The sequence below is a fragment of the Trifolium pratense genome, linkage group LG2 (assembly GCF_020283565.1).
Source record: "Trifolium pratense cultivar HEN17-A07 linkage group LG2, ARS_RC_1.1, whole genome shotgun sequence".
NCBI lineage: Eukaryota > Viridiplantae > Streptophyta > Magnoliopsida > Fabales > Fabaceae > Trifolium > Trifolium pratense.
In genome coordinates this window covers 37,621,399-37,643,940 of record NC_060060.1, presented here as the reverse complement: position 1 = coordinate 37,643,940, position 22,542 = coordinate 37,621,399, and the positions used below count along the sequence as shown (strand labels likewise).

Below are 22,542 nucleotides of genomic sequence, written 5' to 3'. Positions count from 1 at the left end.
GGTGATGATGATAGCATTGAAGTTGTATATTTTTTTCATTTGTGCATGATGATGATCATCTTTAGAATATTTAGCTATCATTACAAATTTACAATAAAGATTCTCTCATGTCAATTTTTCTACACCGTAGCCTATTAATCCACGACAAAACAATTAATAGTAATTTTGAAATCTAGCTATGAACTGAAAAATGTGATGTGATATGTCAAACTTTAACATCCTTAATCGAATTTTTAGAAGACAAAAGGCACACCTAGCTAAATGTCTATAGACAAAGTGAACACAGAAAAACACATTTTACACACACCTTATAGCGATAGATACATTTCATGGGGTGGCAGGCTAGCTTGGTTCCCTTTGGTCGGGTTCTATGATATGTATGTTCCACGGTGATCCAGTTCAACATTTTCTATGGTATGGAGAGTACTCCTTATACCGAAAATGAGGACGATGATGGATAACATTTTAAATGATGAAGTGAATAAATAATCTTTGCTACCATCCTAACCCATTGACATTTGATCCACCCTAGCTCACTATCTATTCTAGGTACACAATTTCTATTCCTAAAAATCTTACCGTATTTGCTCTAATCCTTTTTTGAGAGCAAAATGGAGAAAATAGGGGGCGATGATGAAGAATATTTTAAATGATGAATTGAATAAATACTCCGAGCTACAGTCTTAATTCATTGACATCCCTATTTGGATCTAACCTAACTCACTACATGTTGGTATTCATTTTGATGAGCGTCGATCATAACGATCTCTCTCACACACATACAAACAAATACATTGACAAATTTTTTTTTATACTACAGAGCACATCGACAATTTTAGATACACACTTTCTATTCCTAAAAATCTCAAACTATTTACTCTCATCCTTTCTTGAGCTTTAGAATGTTTATAGGTACCCACAAACTATGTTTATAGGAACCCACAAACTTCAATTTTAACTAATTGCTACTCGACATCAAATCAACATTCTAATCAGTCCAAATTAATTAATACTTTAAATGGAAGTAAAGAAAATCTAACCATTATTATTTCAATAAACTTGGGCACAATGGCGACATATATATTCACAATCATCAAGCTCACTTGACCCCAAACGACACTTGCCTAATCGATACATGCAACAATACATTCATATACTCATGGCAAAACATGCACAAGTTTCTCAAATAATGCATGGTGTACAAGTAGTGAATTACATTATAACAAATACATATTTTATAAAATTTACCGTTGAATTGAAAATTTATATCTTATAAATCATCCATAATTTTTTTAAAGAAATAGAAAATTATTTGATATGTTATAAAGATCCGTCAAAATTAATAGTATTCAATAAAAATCATAAACAGTTAATTTAATGGATTTCAATAACATATAAAATGATTTTTATTAATTTCTTTAAAAAAAAATTATGGATAATCTAATCATATAAATTTCCAATCCAACGATGATTTTGTAAATTCATATTCATTATAATGCTGATATATCATGCATCACGTGAGAAACTCATGCATGTTGGAGAAAGGTTATAGTCCTCAATCCTCATGCAAGAAATTACTTGTACTGTATATGTATTATGTATGAAACATAACCCCCCACTAGTCACTACTCACCACACCACCTAAAGAAGAAAAAGAGGCATGTTTCATTTTCAGTGATTGCTGGCAACAGCCATTATCATTCCAATTCCATTTTTTTTTTATAAGTATCATTCCAATTCCATAATACGAACTGTTGTGATGCGATATTAATTTGCTCTGGCCCGCAGCTCCGGTCTTCAGATCCGATTTGATATGGAAATCCTTTTTCATGGAATCTTTGAAATTCTTATTATTTTATACACTTATATAAGCTCGTATTCTTTCCAAATATTGTTAGGATTTAATAATTCATATGCAGCGACACAGTGTAAAATTACAAAAAATTGACTTTCATCCTATCTAGTAATTTTTTTTTTTTTTTAAACAATCCTATCTAGTAATTTAAAAGTACTCCATCATCCATCCGATTCTTTTTAAGCGTCTTTTTAGAAAAATCACTACATTATATACTCCCTCCGTTACAGTCAAATTTTTTTAAAAAAATTTGACGGGGTGTCCCGCCAACTCATCAACCCGCCAATAAACAGAGTGGAGTTGAATTTTACTCGCACATCTAAATTGATGTGCCCCGTCCATGGTCGTATCTGAGGGAGGACAATTGTCCTAGGTCTTAAAAATTAGGGGCCCAATATATATTTTTTAGGAGTATATATATAATGTATAATGTTCTTATGCATCAAATGTTGATGTAGGCATTGGTATGACCACTTCATCCCTCCTTTATATATTTATGATCTACAAATTGGGGTATTTTTGTTGCTAAATGGAGGGATGCTTTAATTAAAAATGAGCCTATTAAGGAATTGAATCTCACATTTCCTAAAGACAATATTTCTAGGCATTTGTCATATTCTTATTTTTCTAGAATGTTGAGTAATGGAGAGACTTTTGAAAGAAAATGGTTGATTTACTCTAAACATGTAGATAAAAATATTGTTTTTGTTGTAAATTGTTAACTTCTAAAAATAGCAGCCATATGATTTTTTTAGCAAATGATGGACTGAATGATTGGAAACATCTAAAAATACTCGTAAAAATGATTTTGTATAAATTTATTTTTTGGTCTAGATTTTGTATGAATATTTTAATATTAAATAAAAATTTCAATGTTTTTTTGAAATTCGATTTTTTATACTATTTAGTAGTTAGACTTAAATTATAAATTCGCCCGTAAACCATCAAAATCATAAAAATGGGGCTGGCTCCGTCCCATTTTTGGTGCGGGTATGAGCCTAAACGGGACAGGCTGCTCGCTTTGTCAGCCTAGTATATCAACTATCAATACCCAACTAAATCTATATACCTAAAAATTTACCATCAAATAATGCCACCTAGTCAACCATATCTTTATTTTCTTTGGCTTGGAACTAGTCTACTATATATACATTGGAGGGAATATCTAATGGAAGTGACATAACATAATCTTAGTTTCATTTCCCTGCTTGACTTTTCATTGATAATAACAATGTTACCTTAGATGCTCACAAACGAAATCTTGGCCCGAAGAAAATCTTGTCCCTTGTCTCCATCAGTTTCCATTGTTATATACCCTTCCATGCATGAATCAAAAAAGTTCGATGAATCAGAGTGACTGATTCTGTGATCCCAAAATCAAATCTTAGGAGATCTTATGATAGTAATTTCCAAATTTTTGACTATCCTTAAAATGGAAATACAAATTCCAATGTGGATGTAAGATAATCTATAAAAGATCTTATATTAAAGTGACAAGGTGGTTTAATTAGAAGGACAAATATAAAGATTGAATTTTAAGATATAAAGAGGTTGACTTGACCCACTCTTTCACAGAAATTTCTAACACTCAACTACTAATATTTGTGATATGAAATCAAAATAAAAAATAAAGTATTGAACATATATAATTGTGTGTTCAATGTGTTGCTTTCTTATCACTTAATACATGTATATTTATTTACTTTTATAAAAAGATAAAATAAAAATATGTTACTTGATATATCCTATGGGATGAAATATGTCCAATTGCTGGGAATCGTCGTGACCGTGATGATTCATGCAATATCATAGGATATATACGCGTACGTAATAGTATTAAATATTTCTTTTTAATATAGGAGTATACTCCTAATCCTATAGGTTACCACACATGAAATTTCATGATGACGTTTTTACATTACCATTTGGTTCTACGATTCTACTAATATCGTATCTTTGAATTTGACATTTTATGGGCTTTGTAAAGAAAATCAATTATGATAAGATTGATTAACTATACTTTTACATTTATAAGACTTAAGTCGAAATATGTCTCACAAACTAAACTAAGATGATAAGAACGTTGTATTATAAATATATAGGTTGTAGTTTGAATCTTGGTCATCACACTTATCTATCTTAAAAGTAAAATTTCTAATCACTAAATTACCTAACCAAAAAGGAAAAAAACTTGAATCCGACTTTTTAAAATAAATTAAGGGTCCGTTTGGATTGACTTATTTTTAAGCTTATGCGAAATAGCTTATACAAATAAATAAGTTTTTATGTATTATTTTAAGATTTTCAAGGTAGTTTATGAGAAAACAACTTATAAAAATACAATTTTTGTCGGTGAAGGGTTATGAATCGACGTAAAAATTTATTTATTTGCATAAGTCATTTTTATAAACTCGAAAATAAGTCAAATCCAAACAGACCCTAAAATCAAGATATAAATACGATCTGCCATTTTTTTTTAGAAACGATATGTCATTACTTTATGTTAAAAGCTTCTTTTTTTAAGGTATATTTGGCAAGACAAAATGTTAGCTTACAATTTATAACTTATAATTTTTTTTTTTTTGGTACAAATGACTTATAATTTATATGACTAAAAAAAAGATATATTAGATAAAAAAAATTGGGCTAAGTTAATTTTCCATCATGACTTTGGTCCTACTTTTTTAGTCAACTCATTAAATCATTCAAAATTTTAATTTTTTTTTATAAAAGTTAAAAAAAAAAAATTAAACAAGGGATACATTAAATTTTTTTAAAATTTTGGCATTTAAATATTCATATTTAATTCATCTTATGTTAAGAAATTCTAAATTTTTATAATGTGCCTTCTTCTCTGCACCAGTTAATTATTAATGAAATGATCTAGCTTTGCTTTTACTAAAACAAAATTTAAATTTTTTTGGGTGAGATTCTTATAATATAATAATGGATTAAATATATTTTTGGTCTCAACATTTTATTCGCTTTTTAACAATAGTCTTCACATTTCAAAAATGTTTTTAAATCCATATAGTTTACATTTGTTACAAAATTTAGTCCTCTATTTCTTTTCTAGGCACAAATTAAGCTGACGTGACACACGATGGACTCGATTAAATACGTTTTTTTCCTATATTTTCCTCACTTTTTTAACAATAGTCCATACATTTAAAATATTGTTTTTAAAATTCCTGTGGTTTACTTCAGGTACCAATAGTCTCTTTGTTTGTTTTCTAGGCTTAAAGCTGACGTGTCGCCAAATTAATCACCTAATTAATCCAAAATGTTTCAAAATGTTGTGGCTAGTAATTAAATCACCTAATTAAAGAAAGTAATCAAATGTTAAATAAACTATCATTAGTTAGTAAAAAAGAGTAAACTGTCATTTTAAATTTTAATTAAAAAAAAAGGAAACGCAAGTTCACCACTCGACCCACTACCACTTAGATTCAAAACATATTCTTGCTTTTCCCTGATACTCTGACTCCCTCCACCGCAACTGAAAGTCGACGACATATCAAAGCATTTCCGTCCTCTGTTGATCAGAATAATTAGTTAAAGATAATAATTAGTTGCGTTAATTTTAATGATAAAAGAAGCTTCATTTATTAAAATACAATATCATGTACTGGTGGAACTAATTGAAGCACATTACAAAATAATCACGTTTTGATGATGGCAGAGACATTGCATTATATATGTATGTGTCGGAATTCGAACTCCGATCATCTCACTTGTCCACTAAACTATTTGACAAAAAAAAAATAATAATAATGTCAAACAACCGTACAACAGATTAAAGTATGTACCGACGGACATTTATTGTAATCGACTTGCTTCCTTGACTATAAGTTATAGCGACGGATTATTGTCTGCTTGAGGAAATATCTTGCTTTTCTATGGTTTTGTTTCCATGGTCTAATGAAAACTCCTTTTTCTTATACCGTTGGCATATAAACATATTTAGTGTAAGTAAAACAATATATACACACTTAGTTAAGTAAACTTTTGTTGGCATACTCTGATCCTCTCTTTTTCTCCTCTTCTAACTTTATCAAAGATAAGGTGGTTTAAGGTCAATTTTGATCGGAATCATATCTCTGAAACATTTTTTTAATTAAATAAGTGTAATTTTTTCACATATATTTAGTGTTTCTTTCAAAAAATTATTTTTGAGATTTTATCTTTTTTTTATGTGGTGTTTTTTTTTTGTCTTTGTGCAATGTATTAATAATAAATAAAAAAAAATTAAATGAAAGTACAAATTTTAAGTTAACTATAAATAAAAGGAAAATGCAAAATATTGTCCCCGGACACTAATTAAGTATATTAATATAGAAATTTTATCTTAAAAATTGTGCATTTAATACCTTAAAAACATAAAAACTTATCTTTCTAGCATTTATTTTATCTTTAGTTTCATTTTTTAGTATGCTTAACAAATACTCCGAGATACTGTTTAGCATGACCCTAAATAAAATTATCTTTATCTTTATTTATTATAGACCCTTAAATAAATAATTTTTGAAGTTGTCTTAATTAAATGGATGTATATATGAATTTATGGGATGTCTATGAAAATTCCCTTTTTCATGACTCATGACTCATTCCCATGCAAGTTCCTCTATTTATAGCTAGCCCTTGCCAGTTGTCCGATCCCTTGCATATTCTCCATTTTCATCAACAAAATGACTAAAACTTACCCTTTTTTCATCAATTTCATACTACTACTACTATTAACCACAGCCCATTTAAAATCCACCGTACAAAAATCAGATCAATGCAAAACTCTGGTACCACCAGAGCTAGCAAATTTAGACACTATATCCAATAAACTCCATAATGACCCTAAAACCATCAAAATTGCTTCCAATGACTATGGAAACATAATTCAAGAATTTCCAATAGCAGTATTTCATCCATCTTCAATACAAGACATAATAACCTTAATTAAAATCTCAAACAATAGCTCTGTTCCTTTCACTATAGCAGCCAGAGGACAAGGTCACTCTACTAATGGACAATCAATGGCACGTGATGGAGTTGTAGTTGACATGGCTAGCTTCAGAAAACAAAGAAAAGGGATTGCAATTAGTGTCTCTGAAGACCCTTTGATTGGTTACTATGTTGATGTTGGAGGAGAACAACTATGGATTGATGTTTTGTATGAAACACTTGAATATGGAGTTGCACCAGTTTCTTGGACTGATTATCTTTATCTGACGGTTGGAGGAACACTTTCCAATGCTGGAATTAGTGGTCAGACGTTTAGATATGGTCCTCAAATCACTAATGTTCTTGAACTGGATGTGATTACAGGTATGATTAATCATGAAAGTTTGCAAATCATTAATTATATATAGATTGTTATTTTTGTCTCTTTTTCTAATTTCTAATGGAAACTAATGCTAACTAGTGTCACACTATAGCTTATGGAAAATGCTAAAGTGTGGTAGACAATTAAACTTATAAATATAAAAATTATGTCTTGAAATTTATATATTTAATACTTTTAAAAGTGTAAAAAGCTAGGTTACCAATATTAATTTTTTTTTTTTTTGTATGCTTAACAAGTGTTCCGGAGGCACTGTTTAGCATTACTCGTAAAAAAATGTTTTGGATCTTATGTAATTAATCTTTTTAAAATATTAAAAATGTTGATTTTAATACAAAATTTATATCTTTTATTTTTCTTAACTAAGTCTGTGAAACACTAGTTAGCATGACATTTTTTTATTTTGGCATATTTTTGTTCTAAGGGTTATTACTTTTTTTTTGTTGAAAGAGAGGCTTGGAGTATTAGTTTTTTTTTTTTTTTTGAAGACTAGAGTATTAGTTAATATAGAGAGTATAATAATAAATTTTTGTTACGACTATAAAAAAATATTTGAGGTAAATAAGCGAGAGACCTTAGATTTTTATTTTTTTTTTATAAGTAAATGGTACTATATAAAGGAAGGACTAAAGAGAGATCTTAGATTTGAACCTTGGTCCTACATGACACTAGCTAGCATGAGACTTTCTTAACTACCATATTATCTGTTCATTTTTTTTTCCTCAATTTCTCTCAATTTATACATCTTAATCATTGATTAATTTTTCTTCATTTTTTTATAATTAAAATATTAACACGTATTTTTGATCCAATGGTTTATATACGAACATTATTTCCTTAATTTATTTTTCAAATGGAGAGAATTCATATTCTCTCTCTCTCTCTCTCTCTATATATATATATATATATATATATATATATATATATATATATATATATATCATTAATCCAGGCATGCTCTACATGTTCCTTTTATAAAAAAAAAAAGAAAAAAAAGAAGAGTTATGTTAGTTTTTAGTGTTTAATCTTAGACCTCCTCAATATAACTTTTTCAGCTAATCCTTGTTATACCTAATCTTTTAGTTTTTAGGTTTAGTATTTTTATTAAATTTTACATTTTCAAAAAAAAAAAAAACTTTTTAAGTTTTAATTAGCTGTCTTACATATTCATGCTTAATACTAATCAGGAATATTCTTTTCGTTTTTTGACTCTATAGTCTTTGCCTAAGTACTATAATTATAGGTAAATGATGTGAAATGTTTCCTCAAGGTTAGAATAAGTTCACACGGTCCAAGTCTCCTACTCTTGACAAACTTGTATGTTATTAGTCAAAGTCTTAATTAATTTTTCAATTATCTAGCTTTCATATAGAAAAACCGTAGAAAACAGCATGGAAAAACATACCGTTATTGATGTATATACAACATGCATATCCTTTGTAATTAAAATATTTAATTAATTGTTGTCATAATCTATCTACCTAATTGGTTTGGTTTTTAGGAAAAGGAGACTATGTAAAGTGCTCTAATGAGAAGAATTCAGAGTTATTTAACGCGGTTCTTGGAGGTTTAGGACAATTTGGAGTTATAACAAGGGCAAGGATTTCTCTTCAGCCAGCTCCCACAATGGTACGGTTATACACAATTGTCAATTAAATTTTGTCTTGTAGTGCTTTTTTCTCCAACATAAGTACACCAAATCTAGTTGTCATATAGTATATATATTTTTTGACCATATCATGTTAATTTTATGAGATAGGCTATGTCCTTGTCGTCCATAACCCACTATGATGTCTATATGTTTTCTTGGAAGTTACGGGTCATATATTCCCCTTTATCTATTCCATTGGTCATATCCACTAAAGACACATTCACAAATGATAATAGGGTATATTGAGTTATATGTACACATATATAAGAGTTTGAATCGTTGAATTAATATGATATGATATGGACTTTTGAAATTAAAAATGTATCTTATGAGTCTATAAAAATAAAATAAAATAAAATCATAAATCACTCTTGAAATTATAACACTTGGATCATGAGCAAATGATAAGCTGGTAGAGGTGAGAATAGATTATTAGGTTGATCTAGACTTTGCAAAAGATAATTCGGTATGATAAAAAAACATTCAACCACCCAAATCTAGTATGTTACTTATTATTGACTTATTTTTGGTATGATCGTACGAGTCTGATCATTTTTAGTCAAATACCTACCTCCGATATTATATTATATATATATAAATTGTTTTTTAATTAATCGTAAAGTTAATGTATTTAAACGACGTGATGGAGTAGCTTTTTTTTAATAAAAATATTTTAGCCTTTTCTATTTAGAAAAACCTCACCTAGCTAGCATGAGTCTGTTAGGCTCTCGTTCGGTCAATCAGACCTACTTCCATTCCTACTTATAGTTACGAGTAGTCATATTTTTCTCACTTATACTAAAGAATTTTCATTTATATAATTATAATTATTCTTTTAAAAGGCAAAATAGTTCATATTATTATTTTTTTTCTTCCAATTTTGTAGTATGTCTTGTTACATATAAAAAAAAAAGCACATTATCGATGTAGAATTAGTTTGCACATGTGTGCCATTAAATAATGTGGCAACACATTAGACACGGGAGTGAAATGATTTCACATATTACAGCATATAGAAATTAAATTGATTATTAGGATAAGACATTAGTGATGGTGAATTGTTGGGATGTATATATGCAGGTTAAGTGGATCAGATTGCTTTATAGTGATTTCTCTGCTTTTACCAAAGATCAGGAACGATTAATCTTAATGAAAGGAAGCAAACAAAATAGTGAATTGGATTTTTTGGAAGGGATGCTGCTAATGCAACAAGGGTCCATAAATAATTGGAGATCCTCTAATTTCTTCCCTCTATCTGATCATTCAAGAATAGCTTCTTTAATAAATAAACACAGCATTCTCTACTGTCTTGAATTGGTTAAATATTACGATCATCAATCTGAGGAAATGGTCGACAAGGTAATATATATCTCTATTAAGTTTTTTTTAACGGCAAAATATATTAATACTAATAACAAATTTCTGCACAAAATAAACAAAGACCGGAAGAAAAGGGCAGAACTACGAAACAAAATTCTAGTTATTACATATAACTTTTTATTAATTAATATATACTTACATACATAGAATTAGGTTTTCTAGCTTGGATTGCAGAGCCAATTCAAGATTCTGTGGGGCCTAAACAAATTTTCAGTGTGATCTTTTTTACTTTAGGTGGGAGAGTACCTGGTGTAGTTTTTTTTGTTAGTTATATTATATACAGTACACTTTATCAAATCAAATAGCAAATTTTTTTTTTTACTAGTGGGTCTAAAGTTTGGAGTTGGATTTACTATTAGGTTGACTAACTCCATAATTCTATAATGTAGGTTTAAATGAAATAATGTCTATTAAGCCTCATTTTAAATTATGGTCCATCTATTTTTATAGATGATTTTTTTAAAAGGTTGGGTTTAAAATTTTGGGTTATATTGATGAATGTATGAAGAAGAATAAGAGGAAGAATATGAAAAAATGAAGAAATTTTTTTTGTCATTTTGGTCTATGGCCATATCATCACGCTACTTGTCTAATTAATGCCTACTCAACGTATCATGTGTCCCCCAAAAAAATGTTACATCAGTTATTGTGTGAAGTTAACAGTCATTTTTAATGCCGATGACCAAAATGACTAACAGATTGCAAAATCAGGAACTATTTTATATTTTTTAATGACTAATGAGTTAAGGACCAGAATGACATCGAGTTGTATATTCAGGAACTAAAATGATTGTTTCCTCTAATTTCTTTGACAATGTATGTAGGAAATTCAAGTTATGCTTCAAGGACTAGCCTATATCCCTGGACTTTATTATGAGAAAAATGTGCCATATGTTGAGTTCTTGAATAGAGTCCGAAGTGGAGAGTTGAAGCTTCAATCACAAGGACTATGGGATGTTCCTCACCCATGGCTCAATTTATTTGTACCAAAATCTCAAATCTTGGAATTTAATTCTGGCGTATTCAAGGATATAATTCTTAAAAGAAACATCACCAATGGAATTGTTTTGGTTTACCCCATGAATAAAAGCAAGTAAGCCCTTGAAATATCTTATACTTTGAATCATCATGATCATTTAGTAATTTTCTAAATATCCATATTATTATATAATTCCTGCAATCAGTTTAACGGTAACAGTTTGACTTTGTATCTTTGAATACTAGACTTGGTAATAATTTGTCTATCGCGACATTTTAAAAATTCTTTTTTTTTAAGAAAAAAGAATAATTATTAATTAGTTACATGAAATTTAAATACAGGTGGGATGATAGAATGTCAACAATTACACCAAATGAGGATATCTTCTATGCAGTTGGATTTTTACACTCAAGTGGATTTAATAATTGGAAAGAATATGAAGCTCAAAACAAAGAAATTTTGGAGTTTTGTAGTCATGTTGGCATTAAAGTTAAGCAATATCTTCCCAACTACAGCACACAGGAAGATTGGGAAAATCATTTTGGCAATAAATGGATGAGATTCTTGGAAAGAAAACATCAATTTGATCCTAGAATGATTCTATCACCTGGACAAAAAATCTTCAACAATAACTATAACCAGCAGCAGTATATATGACTAAAACCTAAGATGAAGAAGAGTGGTTTATTATAATATGGACCTATAATAAAAAAATGGGCTTTAAATTAAAGTTGAACCATAGAGATTAAATTATAATAGGTTTTTTTTTTAACGCATAAATTATAATTGGTTTATGTATTTTTTTTGTCGTATTTTATTAATCTTTCGTGTTTAATTTTTTTTTTATAAGCAAAAGTATGAATTATAAGGAGTACAAAGGGTGTTCAATCTCTTACCATTCAAAAGAAGTAATTCTTAACTACATTACAAACAGTCTAAGGGATTACTACACCAATTAGAATAATCATAAGAAAAATTACAACCCGCTCTCCCTATGAACCAAAGCCAAGAAAGGTTAACAATGTTGAACTGAATTTTTTTTAATGACAAATATATTATATATTAATATAAAAACAAAAAAAAAAGTACAAAAGAAGGTAAAAAGTGGTCAAACATATGTTGGACCTGTTAAACTAGTTGTTTGATTTTTTATTTTTATTTTGGATCAGGTAGTTTAATGGCTAAAAATTTTATCTTTTAAGATAGATAAATATAATGAAGTATCCACAAGATTGAGAAAAACGGAGTAAAGATATAGCGATCTCAAAATCAGAGCAAAAATATATAGTAAACATGTGTTATACAAAGTTTATCTGATCTATAGTAACTTTTTTTTATTGAATCTAGTTAAATCACTTGTGTACAGATTATACAAACAAATTAATGTACATATATTCAATTATGACAAGCTAGAAAACATACTAGTAATTAATTGCTTAAAAGATTTTGTACAACAAATTAAAATGAAAAGATTAGATAAAATAGAAAAGTAGTCACATATAACTTATTTTTTGCTTAATTGAAAATCGTTTGCCCAGGTGACAATATTTTATTGGGATCAAATTGAGCTTTTGTTTTCTCAAAAGTTTCCCATTTGAGGCCAAAATGCTCCACCCATTCTTCATGTGATTTATTTAGTGGGAGATATTGTTTTATCCCTATACCAACATCCTTACAAAATTGTAATATTTGTTGGTTTTGAGCCTGAAATGCTTCCAACTTATCAAACCCAGTTGTACGCAAAAGACTCACAATGTAGAAAATTTCTTCATTAGGTGTAACTGCTGACATGTTATCATCCCACCTGTGAATTAATCCACATATATATAAATATGCTTGTAAATTTGAATGATTGTAATTAATTAATTAATCATTTAAGGGTTAAATAAATTTTTGTTTCTTATAAATATATCAAAATTAGGTTTTAGCCCCTATAAAAAATTTCAACAAGTTTTAGTTTCATCATTTGTTAAAAATAAATAAATCCTTGCAATAGAGATTTTTATAATATACTAAACATGATTGCGGAAAAAAAAATCAAAAATTCGAATAATACACATAACTTGACTTAAAAACAGAACCAAAAATTATAACTGAAAATATTTGAGTGACCAAAACTTACTGAAATTTTTTATTTAAACTAAAAAATGAAATTTAAGATATTTATCATAAAAACTTACTTTGTTCGGTTCAGTGGGTAGACTATTACAAGTCCTGCAGTAATATTTTGTTTAAGGATAATACCCTTGAACACACCTTCATCAAAATCAGAAATTCTAGATCCTGGAACAAATATATTTAACCAAGGATGAGGGATGTCCCAAAGCCCTTGTGTCCTTAGTGCAAGCTCATCAAAATGGACTCTATTTAGAAATTCTTCGTAGGATGTATCTTTTTCAAATATAAATGTAGGTATAAACTTCAACCCTTGAACCAAATTTTCAATTTCCTATTTAATAAACAAGAACAAATATAGGTTAGTGAATAAATTAATTAATCTTAATCATACAAATCAAAAATAAAATAAAAAAACAATTGTTAGTTGATCCAGTGTGATTAGCGCCGGACATGGTAGGGATGATCACAGTTCGATCCCCTGCAACTACGATCGGAGAGGCTGAAATCACTTAATGCTAGAACTGACCTCATACCAGATTGATAGTCAAGTGAGTCGGATACTGGTGGTAAAACAAAAAAACAAAAAAAATAGCATGGTTAATTACCTGATCAATATGATCTTTAGAGTTATCATCGTAATATTTGACAAGCTCAATGATGTAGATGATGCCAAATTGGGTTACTAGGGAAGTTATGCGAGGTTGATCAATTTGTGGATAAAAGGATAGGTCTAGTGGTGGCTGATTTAGCAACAACATGCCTTCTACATAATTTGGTGCATTAGTTTCATTTATTCCATTTACTGAGATTAGATGCTCTTGATCTCCAGAAAATGTAGAGAAGTCGTTGTAAAATAAACGGAGCCACTTTACCTACAAGAAATTAATTAAATGTTTGTTTAATTATTAGTAAGTAATTAAGGAGAGTGTAATCATCTTATCAAGAACAAAGGAAAAATATAGCATGAGAATTAAATTATTTTTATTGTTATATCAAATATTATTGTGTTGATATATACATTGAATTAAGTTACTTACCCTCTTGGGTGCTGGCCCTAGAGCTATTCTTGCCCGGGTTATAATCCCAAATTGGCCTAAACCTCCTAGAACACCATTAAATAATTCTGAGTTCTTCTTCGTAGAACAAGTCACCAAATTTCCTTTCCCTGTGAATTCCGAATGAAAAATATATAAGGAAATGCATATAGAATGGTTTTTTTTTTTTTTGACAAAGCATATATATAGAATGGTTTTCTTGATGAAATATTCAGTTCAATAATCCTATTTGTTGTTGTTAACGTTCATTTTTTTTAATCATTTGGTTCCTAGGGGAATAGAGTTTCGATAATTCCGTGTTCGTACACGAGGTAAGTAAAATCTAATAAAAAATTTGTTTTTCCTAGGAATCGAACTCGAATTCTCCGAAACGATTCGTCTTAGGAAAAACTCATTAACAACTTAAATTCAATAGCTGTTCAAAAAAAAAAACTTAAATTCAATATTTTGGTTTTGTGTTAACGTTTTTCTTGTTTGATGTTACTACTTCTAATAAATATTGTCAAAAAAATTATATATACCAAATTTATGACTTTTATTTTGAAAAAGCTTATATACATGTTGTTATTGTATAAAAAAAATATTGTGTATAAAACTATATATTGTATTGTTAATTTCTTTTTGACTAAAATTGAATTGTTAAATTGAATTAGAGCCACCCCACTATTTATATCTAGTCTCTATGACTTTCATATTATTATATTATTTTTTGGTCAGCAATTACACATTTACACCATATATATATAATATATGTACATATATTTTTAGTCAAATGATGCGACTTTTTTTTAGCAAATAAATTATCATCAAACCAGAAGACAATATATTGGATATTGAGGGATAGAGGTTGAATTAGTGAATGTGTGGCAACAATTTGTTAGATGACTTATTAAAGAACTTAATAGGTGTCATTGACACGAAGTTGATGAAATGGCATGCTTAACGGCGTAATATTTCATATTGTTTATTTATATTTTATTAATACGAGGATTTTTTTCTCTAAGAATTGGAATTGGAATTTGGAGAGTTAACAAAAAAAATATATTGGTAAAATTTTGAACCACTTAGTTTAAAAAATTTAAAGCTCTTATCATTTTAATCCATTTGTTAATGGTATTTTTATTTTGTTAGATAGTCTAATGGTTAGAAATTCACCCCTTAAAATAGATAAAAGGATCGATGTTCGAGAATTGAACATCAATCAATCCTGCATATAAAATATAATGTCTATGTCAATTGAGCAAAACTCACAAAATATTAGTATTTAATTGATTAAATCTTTGATATAGAATCTTAGTAAATATAAGATGAAGTCACGTGACAATAACATTCTCATTTTAATTTTGCATTTTTCTACTCATTTATGTATTCGAATTTTATAAGTTTCTGCGCCGAAATTAATAAAAACAATACTAGGAAATCTCCTCTCCCATTTCTAAGTACAAATTTTGTTGTTTTCGTTAGGCAAAGGCTACTTTTGTTCATATCTATATGTTATTATAACATGTTCAATTGATCAATAATATATGAGTATGACGATTAATACTACGCACAATGAATATAAGAGATAGACCTTAACTAGCTAGTAGACATATAGTTAGATGTTTTCTTTAGATGATTAAATAGACATATAGCTAGACTTTGAACCTAGCAACATGTTAACTTCAATAAAGATACTAACTCACCCCAAATCAATTTTAAATGACATGGTCAATTTTCACTTCATATAGAGACAATTTTAAAATCTTCTATAAAGATATGATGTGACTTACCAATATAGCTTAATCAATTTTTGCGACAATGAATTTGATTTGGATTTGAATAAAACCAAATTTATCTTCTTCTTTTTTTCAATATTATACCTAAAAATGTATAAAATTTTATTTTCTATTATCATTAAAATAATAAACTTTTAATCCAATACAAGTCAAATAGTAAAACGCTATAAAAACATTTGATATGTTATAGCGTGCATTTAAACCCATAATTTTCGCTTTTCACTTGATCTTTAAAAAAAATGTATTTATATATAAAACAAAAATCATTAAAGAAATAGATTTCAACAGAAAGAATGATATACATACCCGTAACAACATCCAATTCAAGGACATTGGATATTTGCGGACCAAATCGAGAGGTTTGTCCGCTAATACCAGCATTAGAGAGAGTTCCACCAACTGATAAATACAAGTAATCAGTCCAAGTGAGTGGTGTAAGTCCTTTTTCAAGGGTTGCATGTAAAACATCAATCCAAATTTGTTCACCACCAACATCTACAAAATTATCAAACACTACAATTCCACTACTCCCATTATTTCCAAACCCTTTATTCAATTCAGTCATGTTCACCACAACACCATCATTTGTCATGGATTGTCCATTAACTGAATGTCCTTGACCTCTTGCAGCTATTGTAAAAGGGATAGGAAGGGAATTTGAGAATTTTATCAATTTCGATATGTCCTTTGTGGAAGATGGTGCAAAAATTGCAACCGGGTTTTGGTGAATTATGTGACCAAAATCGGTTGATGCTAGTGAAAGGCTTAAGGGGTCGCGAATAAGGTTTTGCAGAATTTCTTTTGGCGCATCCAGTAATGACCATGGTTGTGATAGTGCTTCTATTGGGTGCACTACACTATTTAGACATAGAAGAATAATCAAAGTTTTTGGAAAAATAAAATAATTTGCCATAGTTAAGTAATTGACTTGATTTGGTTTATGAGAGAGTTATAGTTTTCTTGTTTGTTTTTCTCAACACTAAATGTGTAGTTACGTATTTATAGGGAACTTTAGGAATAGACCAAGAAATTTTATGGGGTATGTAACGACGTCGTAGTATAATACTATGTGTATATGTTGTATTATTTTGTTTGACTAAGTACTATGTTGTATTGTTGTGTGTGTTGCTTTGATTTGCACGTCTTTTTTTTTTTCTTGATGAAATGGTTTGTACGTAAGTTGTAACCTTGGATATGTAAATTAAATTACCTTTTTCATTTGCACGCTTTAGGCTAGGCACAAAACTTTGATTTTATTTTACTCCCACCGTCCTTGCAATGGTTTTGTGCAATGTGAGTTACTTATATTTCGGTCTATGACATATCGTCAATGATATTAATTGGTGAATGAATAACTGAACTCAATACAAAATGAAAAACATGAGAGAAATAATAGAAGATGGTCTATTTATTCACGTGAATGATACAGTTGCAAAAAAAAAATCAAAATAAATCACACTTTTAATTTTCAGTGTAATATTAATAAATCACACTTTTAATTTTCAGTGTAATATTACTTGTTTCTATGAGGTTTCCTAACTTAGACCCTCTAAAAACATGAAGGTCTAAGTTAGCAAGGTGCACCTTTTCACTTTAGACCAAAACATCCTTTTTTACTATTTTAATATAGTTTCAAGCCAAGGATAGTTTAATAAAACTGATTTGATATTTTAACATGAAGATCTAAGTTAGTAAGGTACATTTTTTTAAAGTTGAGCTGTCTCAAAATATCAATAAAAATGAGTCAACAAAAATCAATATATTTAGTATAGATTTTACACTAAATACATCAATTTTTATTATCAATTTTTACTATCAATTTTTACTTATATTTTAGAATAGAGTGAGTATTGTCTTTCTAGCAAATTATAGTATTGTCTAAGTCAATGGGCGGAGATTAAAAATTATAGTCAAAAGTTGAAGATGGCACATTATTTGCCTTTTATAAAATTTACTTTTATTTATAATAATGGGGAGACTTCATATTAATAAGTCCTTTGAAGATAAAACTGTAGTACTACGTGTGATAATTTGTTAAAGTCAACAGATAATTTGTTATACGGTTGACATACTGTGTATGATGATAGTATATGATATACTATGATACGCATGCAATCAGATTTTAGTTTAGCCCAACAATTTATACACTGTATACCGAAAATCTTTTTGTGACATATAAGAATAGGACATAATATATTGAATATAGTATTGGGACTCAAAAATTCATGTCTAGTATAATGTTTATTAATGTAAGTAAACACATGCTCAATTATATTAGCATTTGTGTAACATTTATATAGATACCTACCGATTTTGTGAGTGTACCTCCATGAACATTGTGTACTATATTGTGGTTCATTGACTATATATTCCATTCCAATTTTTTATATATATTATTAATCTTAGTTACATTTTCCCTCAAAAAAATCTTATCTTAGTTATACTAAAATTAATTAATATATGTTATTTTATTTATTTTGAAGTTGAAGTCATCTTTTTTGGTTTTGTTTCTTTTTATTTATCCTGCACCGTGAAGTAACATTCAACAAAAAATTTATACAATTGTATATAGTTGAATAGTTGTATTTGAAGATTTAATAAAGATTTTGCACGTGTTGAACCAAAATGAACAAAAAACGAGATAGGATAAAAGTACTTAATCAGTTAATTGTACTTAACCGCACGCCACTGCTACTACTTGTTCCTTGCAGCCGCAGATTGTACTGTATTAAGATTTTAGGAAGAAAAAATACTAGTTCCCCATATTATCTGCAATATCTAGTGGAACCGTCTTTCTACTAAATTTTCTTCAAAGTATCTTACAATTACATTATCGTATAGTGATCGCCACAAGTATTAAATGTTAAATGAAAGAAAGAAAAAAAAAAACACAATATGTGTAAATTAATTTTATTTTGACTAGGTCCATTAAAAATATAATAATATACAATTGTGTTTTTAAAATATAATTGTGTTGTGTGCGCCTTAAGATTTCCGTTTTCTCATGTTCAAAGAAAAATCTCAGTTTTTCTTGTTAGATGAGATTCATGTTTTGGTCCACGCGTCGGGCGCATGGCATGTTGGAGAATGGAGAAATTTAAGATCCGTTTGTAAACATTGATTATAATGAATGGAGAGTTGCTCTCTCTCTCTAGCCGTAAATCATTATCAGACTAAACTCGATAAATTTCTTAGTGTTTTTTGTTCTTTCTTTACTTATTCTAGCTTGAGGTTTAGTGCTTGTGCTTTTGCATGTTTGATTTAAATTATTTGGTTGTTGATTGTTGTTGGAATTCTTTGCTCCACTCTTTTTTGTATTATTGTCTTGTGAAGAGGTTCGAAAGATAGACTTAACATCAATATGATGAGTTCTCATTATATATTGGTCTTCGGAGGACCTAAGAGAAACATAAAAGGGGTAAAGAGAAATTTTCTTTTATAATTGTGAGCCAATTCCTTCTAGATTTGGGGCTTTATCTTGCTTAATAAATAGTTAATTGTACCCCTAGAAATTTTTGTTGTGCCCATGCAAATGCTAGAGTATACCACAAAATACAAGGGTGTTTTTATCTTTTCACGCATTGTTGATTGTTGTAGGACAGTAGGAGAGTACACTAAAAGGTTTTGGGGGTAGAATTAACAATTTTCTAAATAATTTTTTTCTTAGTAAAATAAAATATCATTTAAACCAAGGTAAGGCCCGTATGCTTCACGTATAGCAAACAAACCCAGCCCAAATATACCTACACACTTTCATTTTTAAGCTCCCTACACACTTATTTTTGGTATGTGAACCTCCACAATGTTTAACTTCACATTTCCAGTATTAATATTTTTCAAATGGTACAAATTTTTTTTATAAAAATGCATTTAAAAGTTATGTGAGCTTAATAGTAACTAGTAAGGGTTGAGTGTTTTTTATGTTAAAGATAAGTTTATTAAACAAAATTAAAAATATGCCTTCAGATTTGAACTGTCAAAACTTGATAAAATGGTTCTAATTAATATGTTGATTTCATTGCACCCACCCCAACTACACATAATCAAGTCTTTAAAAATATAGAACATCTTGTTCGTCAAAAAATATAGAACATCTTCATCACAGTTTTGTACAATATGCACAAACAAGACTACTATCCTAGTTTTCAGCCTAACATCAAAAGTTATTTTTCACTAAATTAATTATAAAAGAAAAACGTAACATATATTCTAACTTGTTTTACATCTAACTTACTATTAAAAATTATTGGAAACCTTAGAGCATGAATATCGGGAGTGGTTTTAGCAAAATGTGGAACCTGTGTCAATTTGGACACCGGTGTTTGAGTTAGAAAGTGTAAAATAATATAAAAAAAATTAGGTGAAGTTCATTTATGCAATCAAATTGTGTGGTATGAATGTGAATACTCTTATATTTATACTGTATAGTGTGTGCAATTTTTTTTTTTTTTGTACTCATGCACAATAATTTTTTTCCATCATATCATATTTTATTCGATTCATTGGTGGTGAAAGCTAACTTATACATCATCTAAGACTTAAGTTATAAACTAGCCCAATAGATTTTTGTAAAAATTGGTGTCATCACATGTAAAAGATGATCATATTATGAGATTTGAAGCAAGTGTTTACATGATTTTTTTTATACACGTGTGTGAAGATGTTCTTAACCCAAATAATGAGTCACCATTGATATCAACACAATCAAGTTTGAAATTGCTAAATATTTTGGAATTCCTCTTTTCAAATTTTTTCCTTCTTGTCACAAGATATTTTGTTCATACACTTTTATTATTTTTTCAATTCTCTAATGAGTTATTGTTGTATCCGAGGTTCAAAAATCGTTAAATATAATTTTCAGTCCCCGAAGAGATTACTGGATTGAGTCGCGGGTCGATACGCTCTCTTTAAGACGTTTCGCGGCACTGCCCAAATTGTGCAAGGCAGACGATCAACCACGAAGTCCCCAGGATAAAACAGCCTAGTTCTACTGATACCGATAAATACTGCACTGTAGTTATCGGGCAAGAATTACACCCTCAATATGATGGTACTTAAACCAGTGCGCTATGATTTAAGTCCATTCTTATATGGTACTATGACCATTCTAATATGGTACTATGACCATTCTAATATGGTACTGAGACCATTCTTATATGGTAACTAAGACCATTCAAATTATAGGGAATATGGTGCTATGACCATTCTTAAATTTGAAGGAACTGTGATACTAGGATCACTCTTAAAAACATAATAATAATAACAATAATGATAATAATAGTAATACTATTAGTAATAGTATTATCGCTTACTGTCATAAATTAACAGCCTTGTGATTTGATACAATCATAACATAAATAATGCTAAATCATTCATCCATGATCACCAAATTAATTTATGGTAATCCTCAGACATACAAATTAATAAGACCACACTCTCATTATCGATCGTTGTTAAAAGAACAATGACTATTTAATATCAGTTCAATTAGGTTCATATGGTTATATAGATATAGATGAGTGCAAGGAGACATTCAATAGCTGAATTTCTTTTCTACTGTTTCTTAATGTACGAATAACAACTATTGAAAAATCTCTTTCAAAATTATCATCTAATCTTTAAAGCTTAATTGCAAGACATATTTTTCTATTTGATCACTCACAAGTAAGCACATATTATATTCATAAGCAATCAAATTAATTTAACATCTTTGCTTGGATAACAAACCCACTATGAAGCATATAGATATAACATAAACCAAACATATAACTAACCTTTCCTTGTTAGTGTGTTGCCTACGATCAAAATAAGATGATGACCAAAGGCCATAGATGGTTCAACGATTAAGTGCAATGAAGGACAATTAATTGCCGGTCGGCATACTCCTTCCACTTATTGAAAAAACTAAGTTTTTTTCTTTCTCAAAAGACTAACACTTATATAGCACATAAAAATAATTGATGCTTCTTAATAGGAACACATGCTTGACTTTTTCTACTACTCTTTCTATTATTACTTTTATACTCAAAATACACATTAATATATAATACTACAATACATACTAATATGTTCTATTACCCGATGTGGGACTCAAACATTTTATTTTCAATTCACACAATATTGTGCTCTTTGTTCCAACAGTTATTATTGTAAGAGTTAAACAAGTCAAATCTTTGATGATTACTTCCTACATGATTGGTTTTTGTTTTTTGGCTAACACCTACATGATTGGATTGTGAAAATTCTAGAATTAATCATAAGGAAAAACTTTACTTACTGCAACTATATATAATTCAAACATAATAACACGGAACCAAGATCGGCTGCTATAATCATAACACACAGTTTTAAATCGTTATTGATTAAAAATTAGAAATCGGACGATATAGAT

General features: G+C 28.9%; 2 protein-coding genes across 2 annotated transcripts; one reads left to right on the top strand and one right to left on the bottom strand.

Moving 5' to 3' along the window:
• The first annotated feature begins 6,442 nt into the window (after positions 1-6,442).
• On the top strand, positions 6,443-12,117 carry LOC123906087 (cytokinin dehydrogenase 3-like). Its single transcript, XM_045955937.1, has 5 exons — positions 6,443-7,174; positions 8,692-8,819; positions 9,922-10,200; positions 11,046-11,314; positions 11,542-12,117. The coding sequence occupies exons 1-5, from the start codon at positions 6,544-6,546 to the stop codon at positions 11,855-11,857; spliced, it is 1,623 nt and encodes a 540-aa protein (XP_045811893.1). The 5' UTR covers positions 6,443-6,543; the 3' UTR covers positions 11,858-12,117.
• A 342-nt stretch (positions 12,118-12,459) lies between these two features.
• Positions 12,460-17,129, bottom strand: LOC123906086 (cytokinin dehydrogenase 3-like). The gene is made up of 5 exons (XM_045955936.1): positions 16,458-17,129; positions 14,356-14,483; positions 13,924-14,190; positions 13,381-13,649; positions 12,460-13,004 (listed from the first exon to the last, which is right to left on the bottom strand). The coding sequence occupies exons 1-5, from the start codon at positions 17,062-17,064 to the stop codon at positions 12,716-12,718; spliced, it is 1,560 nt and encodes a 519-aa protein (XP_045811892.1). The 5' UTR covers positions 17,065-17,129; the 3' UTR covers positions 12,460-12,715.
• Positions 17,130-22,542: the final 5,413 nt, after the last annotated feature.

What these genes read in the sequence shown, in the direction of transcription:
- LOC123906086 (XM_045955936.1), bottom strand. Translation starts at nt 17,064, where the DNA reads ATGGCAAATTATTTTATTTTTCCAAAAACTTTGATTATTCTTCTATGT. An exon ending in CTAAAGATCATATTGATCAG is followed by an intron (nt 13,650 to 13,923) that starts GTAATTAACCAT and finishes TTTATTAAATAG; the next exon opens with GAAATTGAAAATTTGGTTCA. An exon ending in TACCCACTGAACCGAACAAA is followed by an intron (nt 13,005 to 13,380) that starts GTAAGTTTTTAT and finishes ATTAATTCACAG; the next exon opens with GTGGGATGATAACATGTCAG.
- LOC123906087 (XM_045955937.1), top strand. Translation starts at nt 6,544, where the DNA reads ATGACTAAAACTTACCCTTTTTTCATCAATTTCATACTACTACTACTA. An exon ending in TTCAGCCAGCTCCCACAATG is followed by an intron (nt 8,820 to 9,921) that starts GTACGGTTATAC and finishes GTATATATGCAG; the next exon opens with GTTAAGTGGATCAGATTGCT. An exon ending in TACCCCATGAATAAAAGCAA is followed by an intron (nt 11,315 to 11,541) that starts GTAAGCCCTTGA and finishes ATTTAAATACAG; the next exon opens with GTGGGATGATAGAATGTCAA.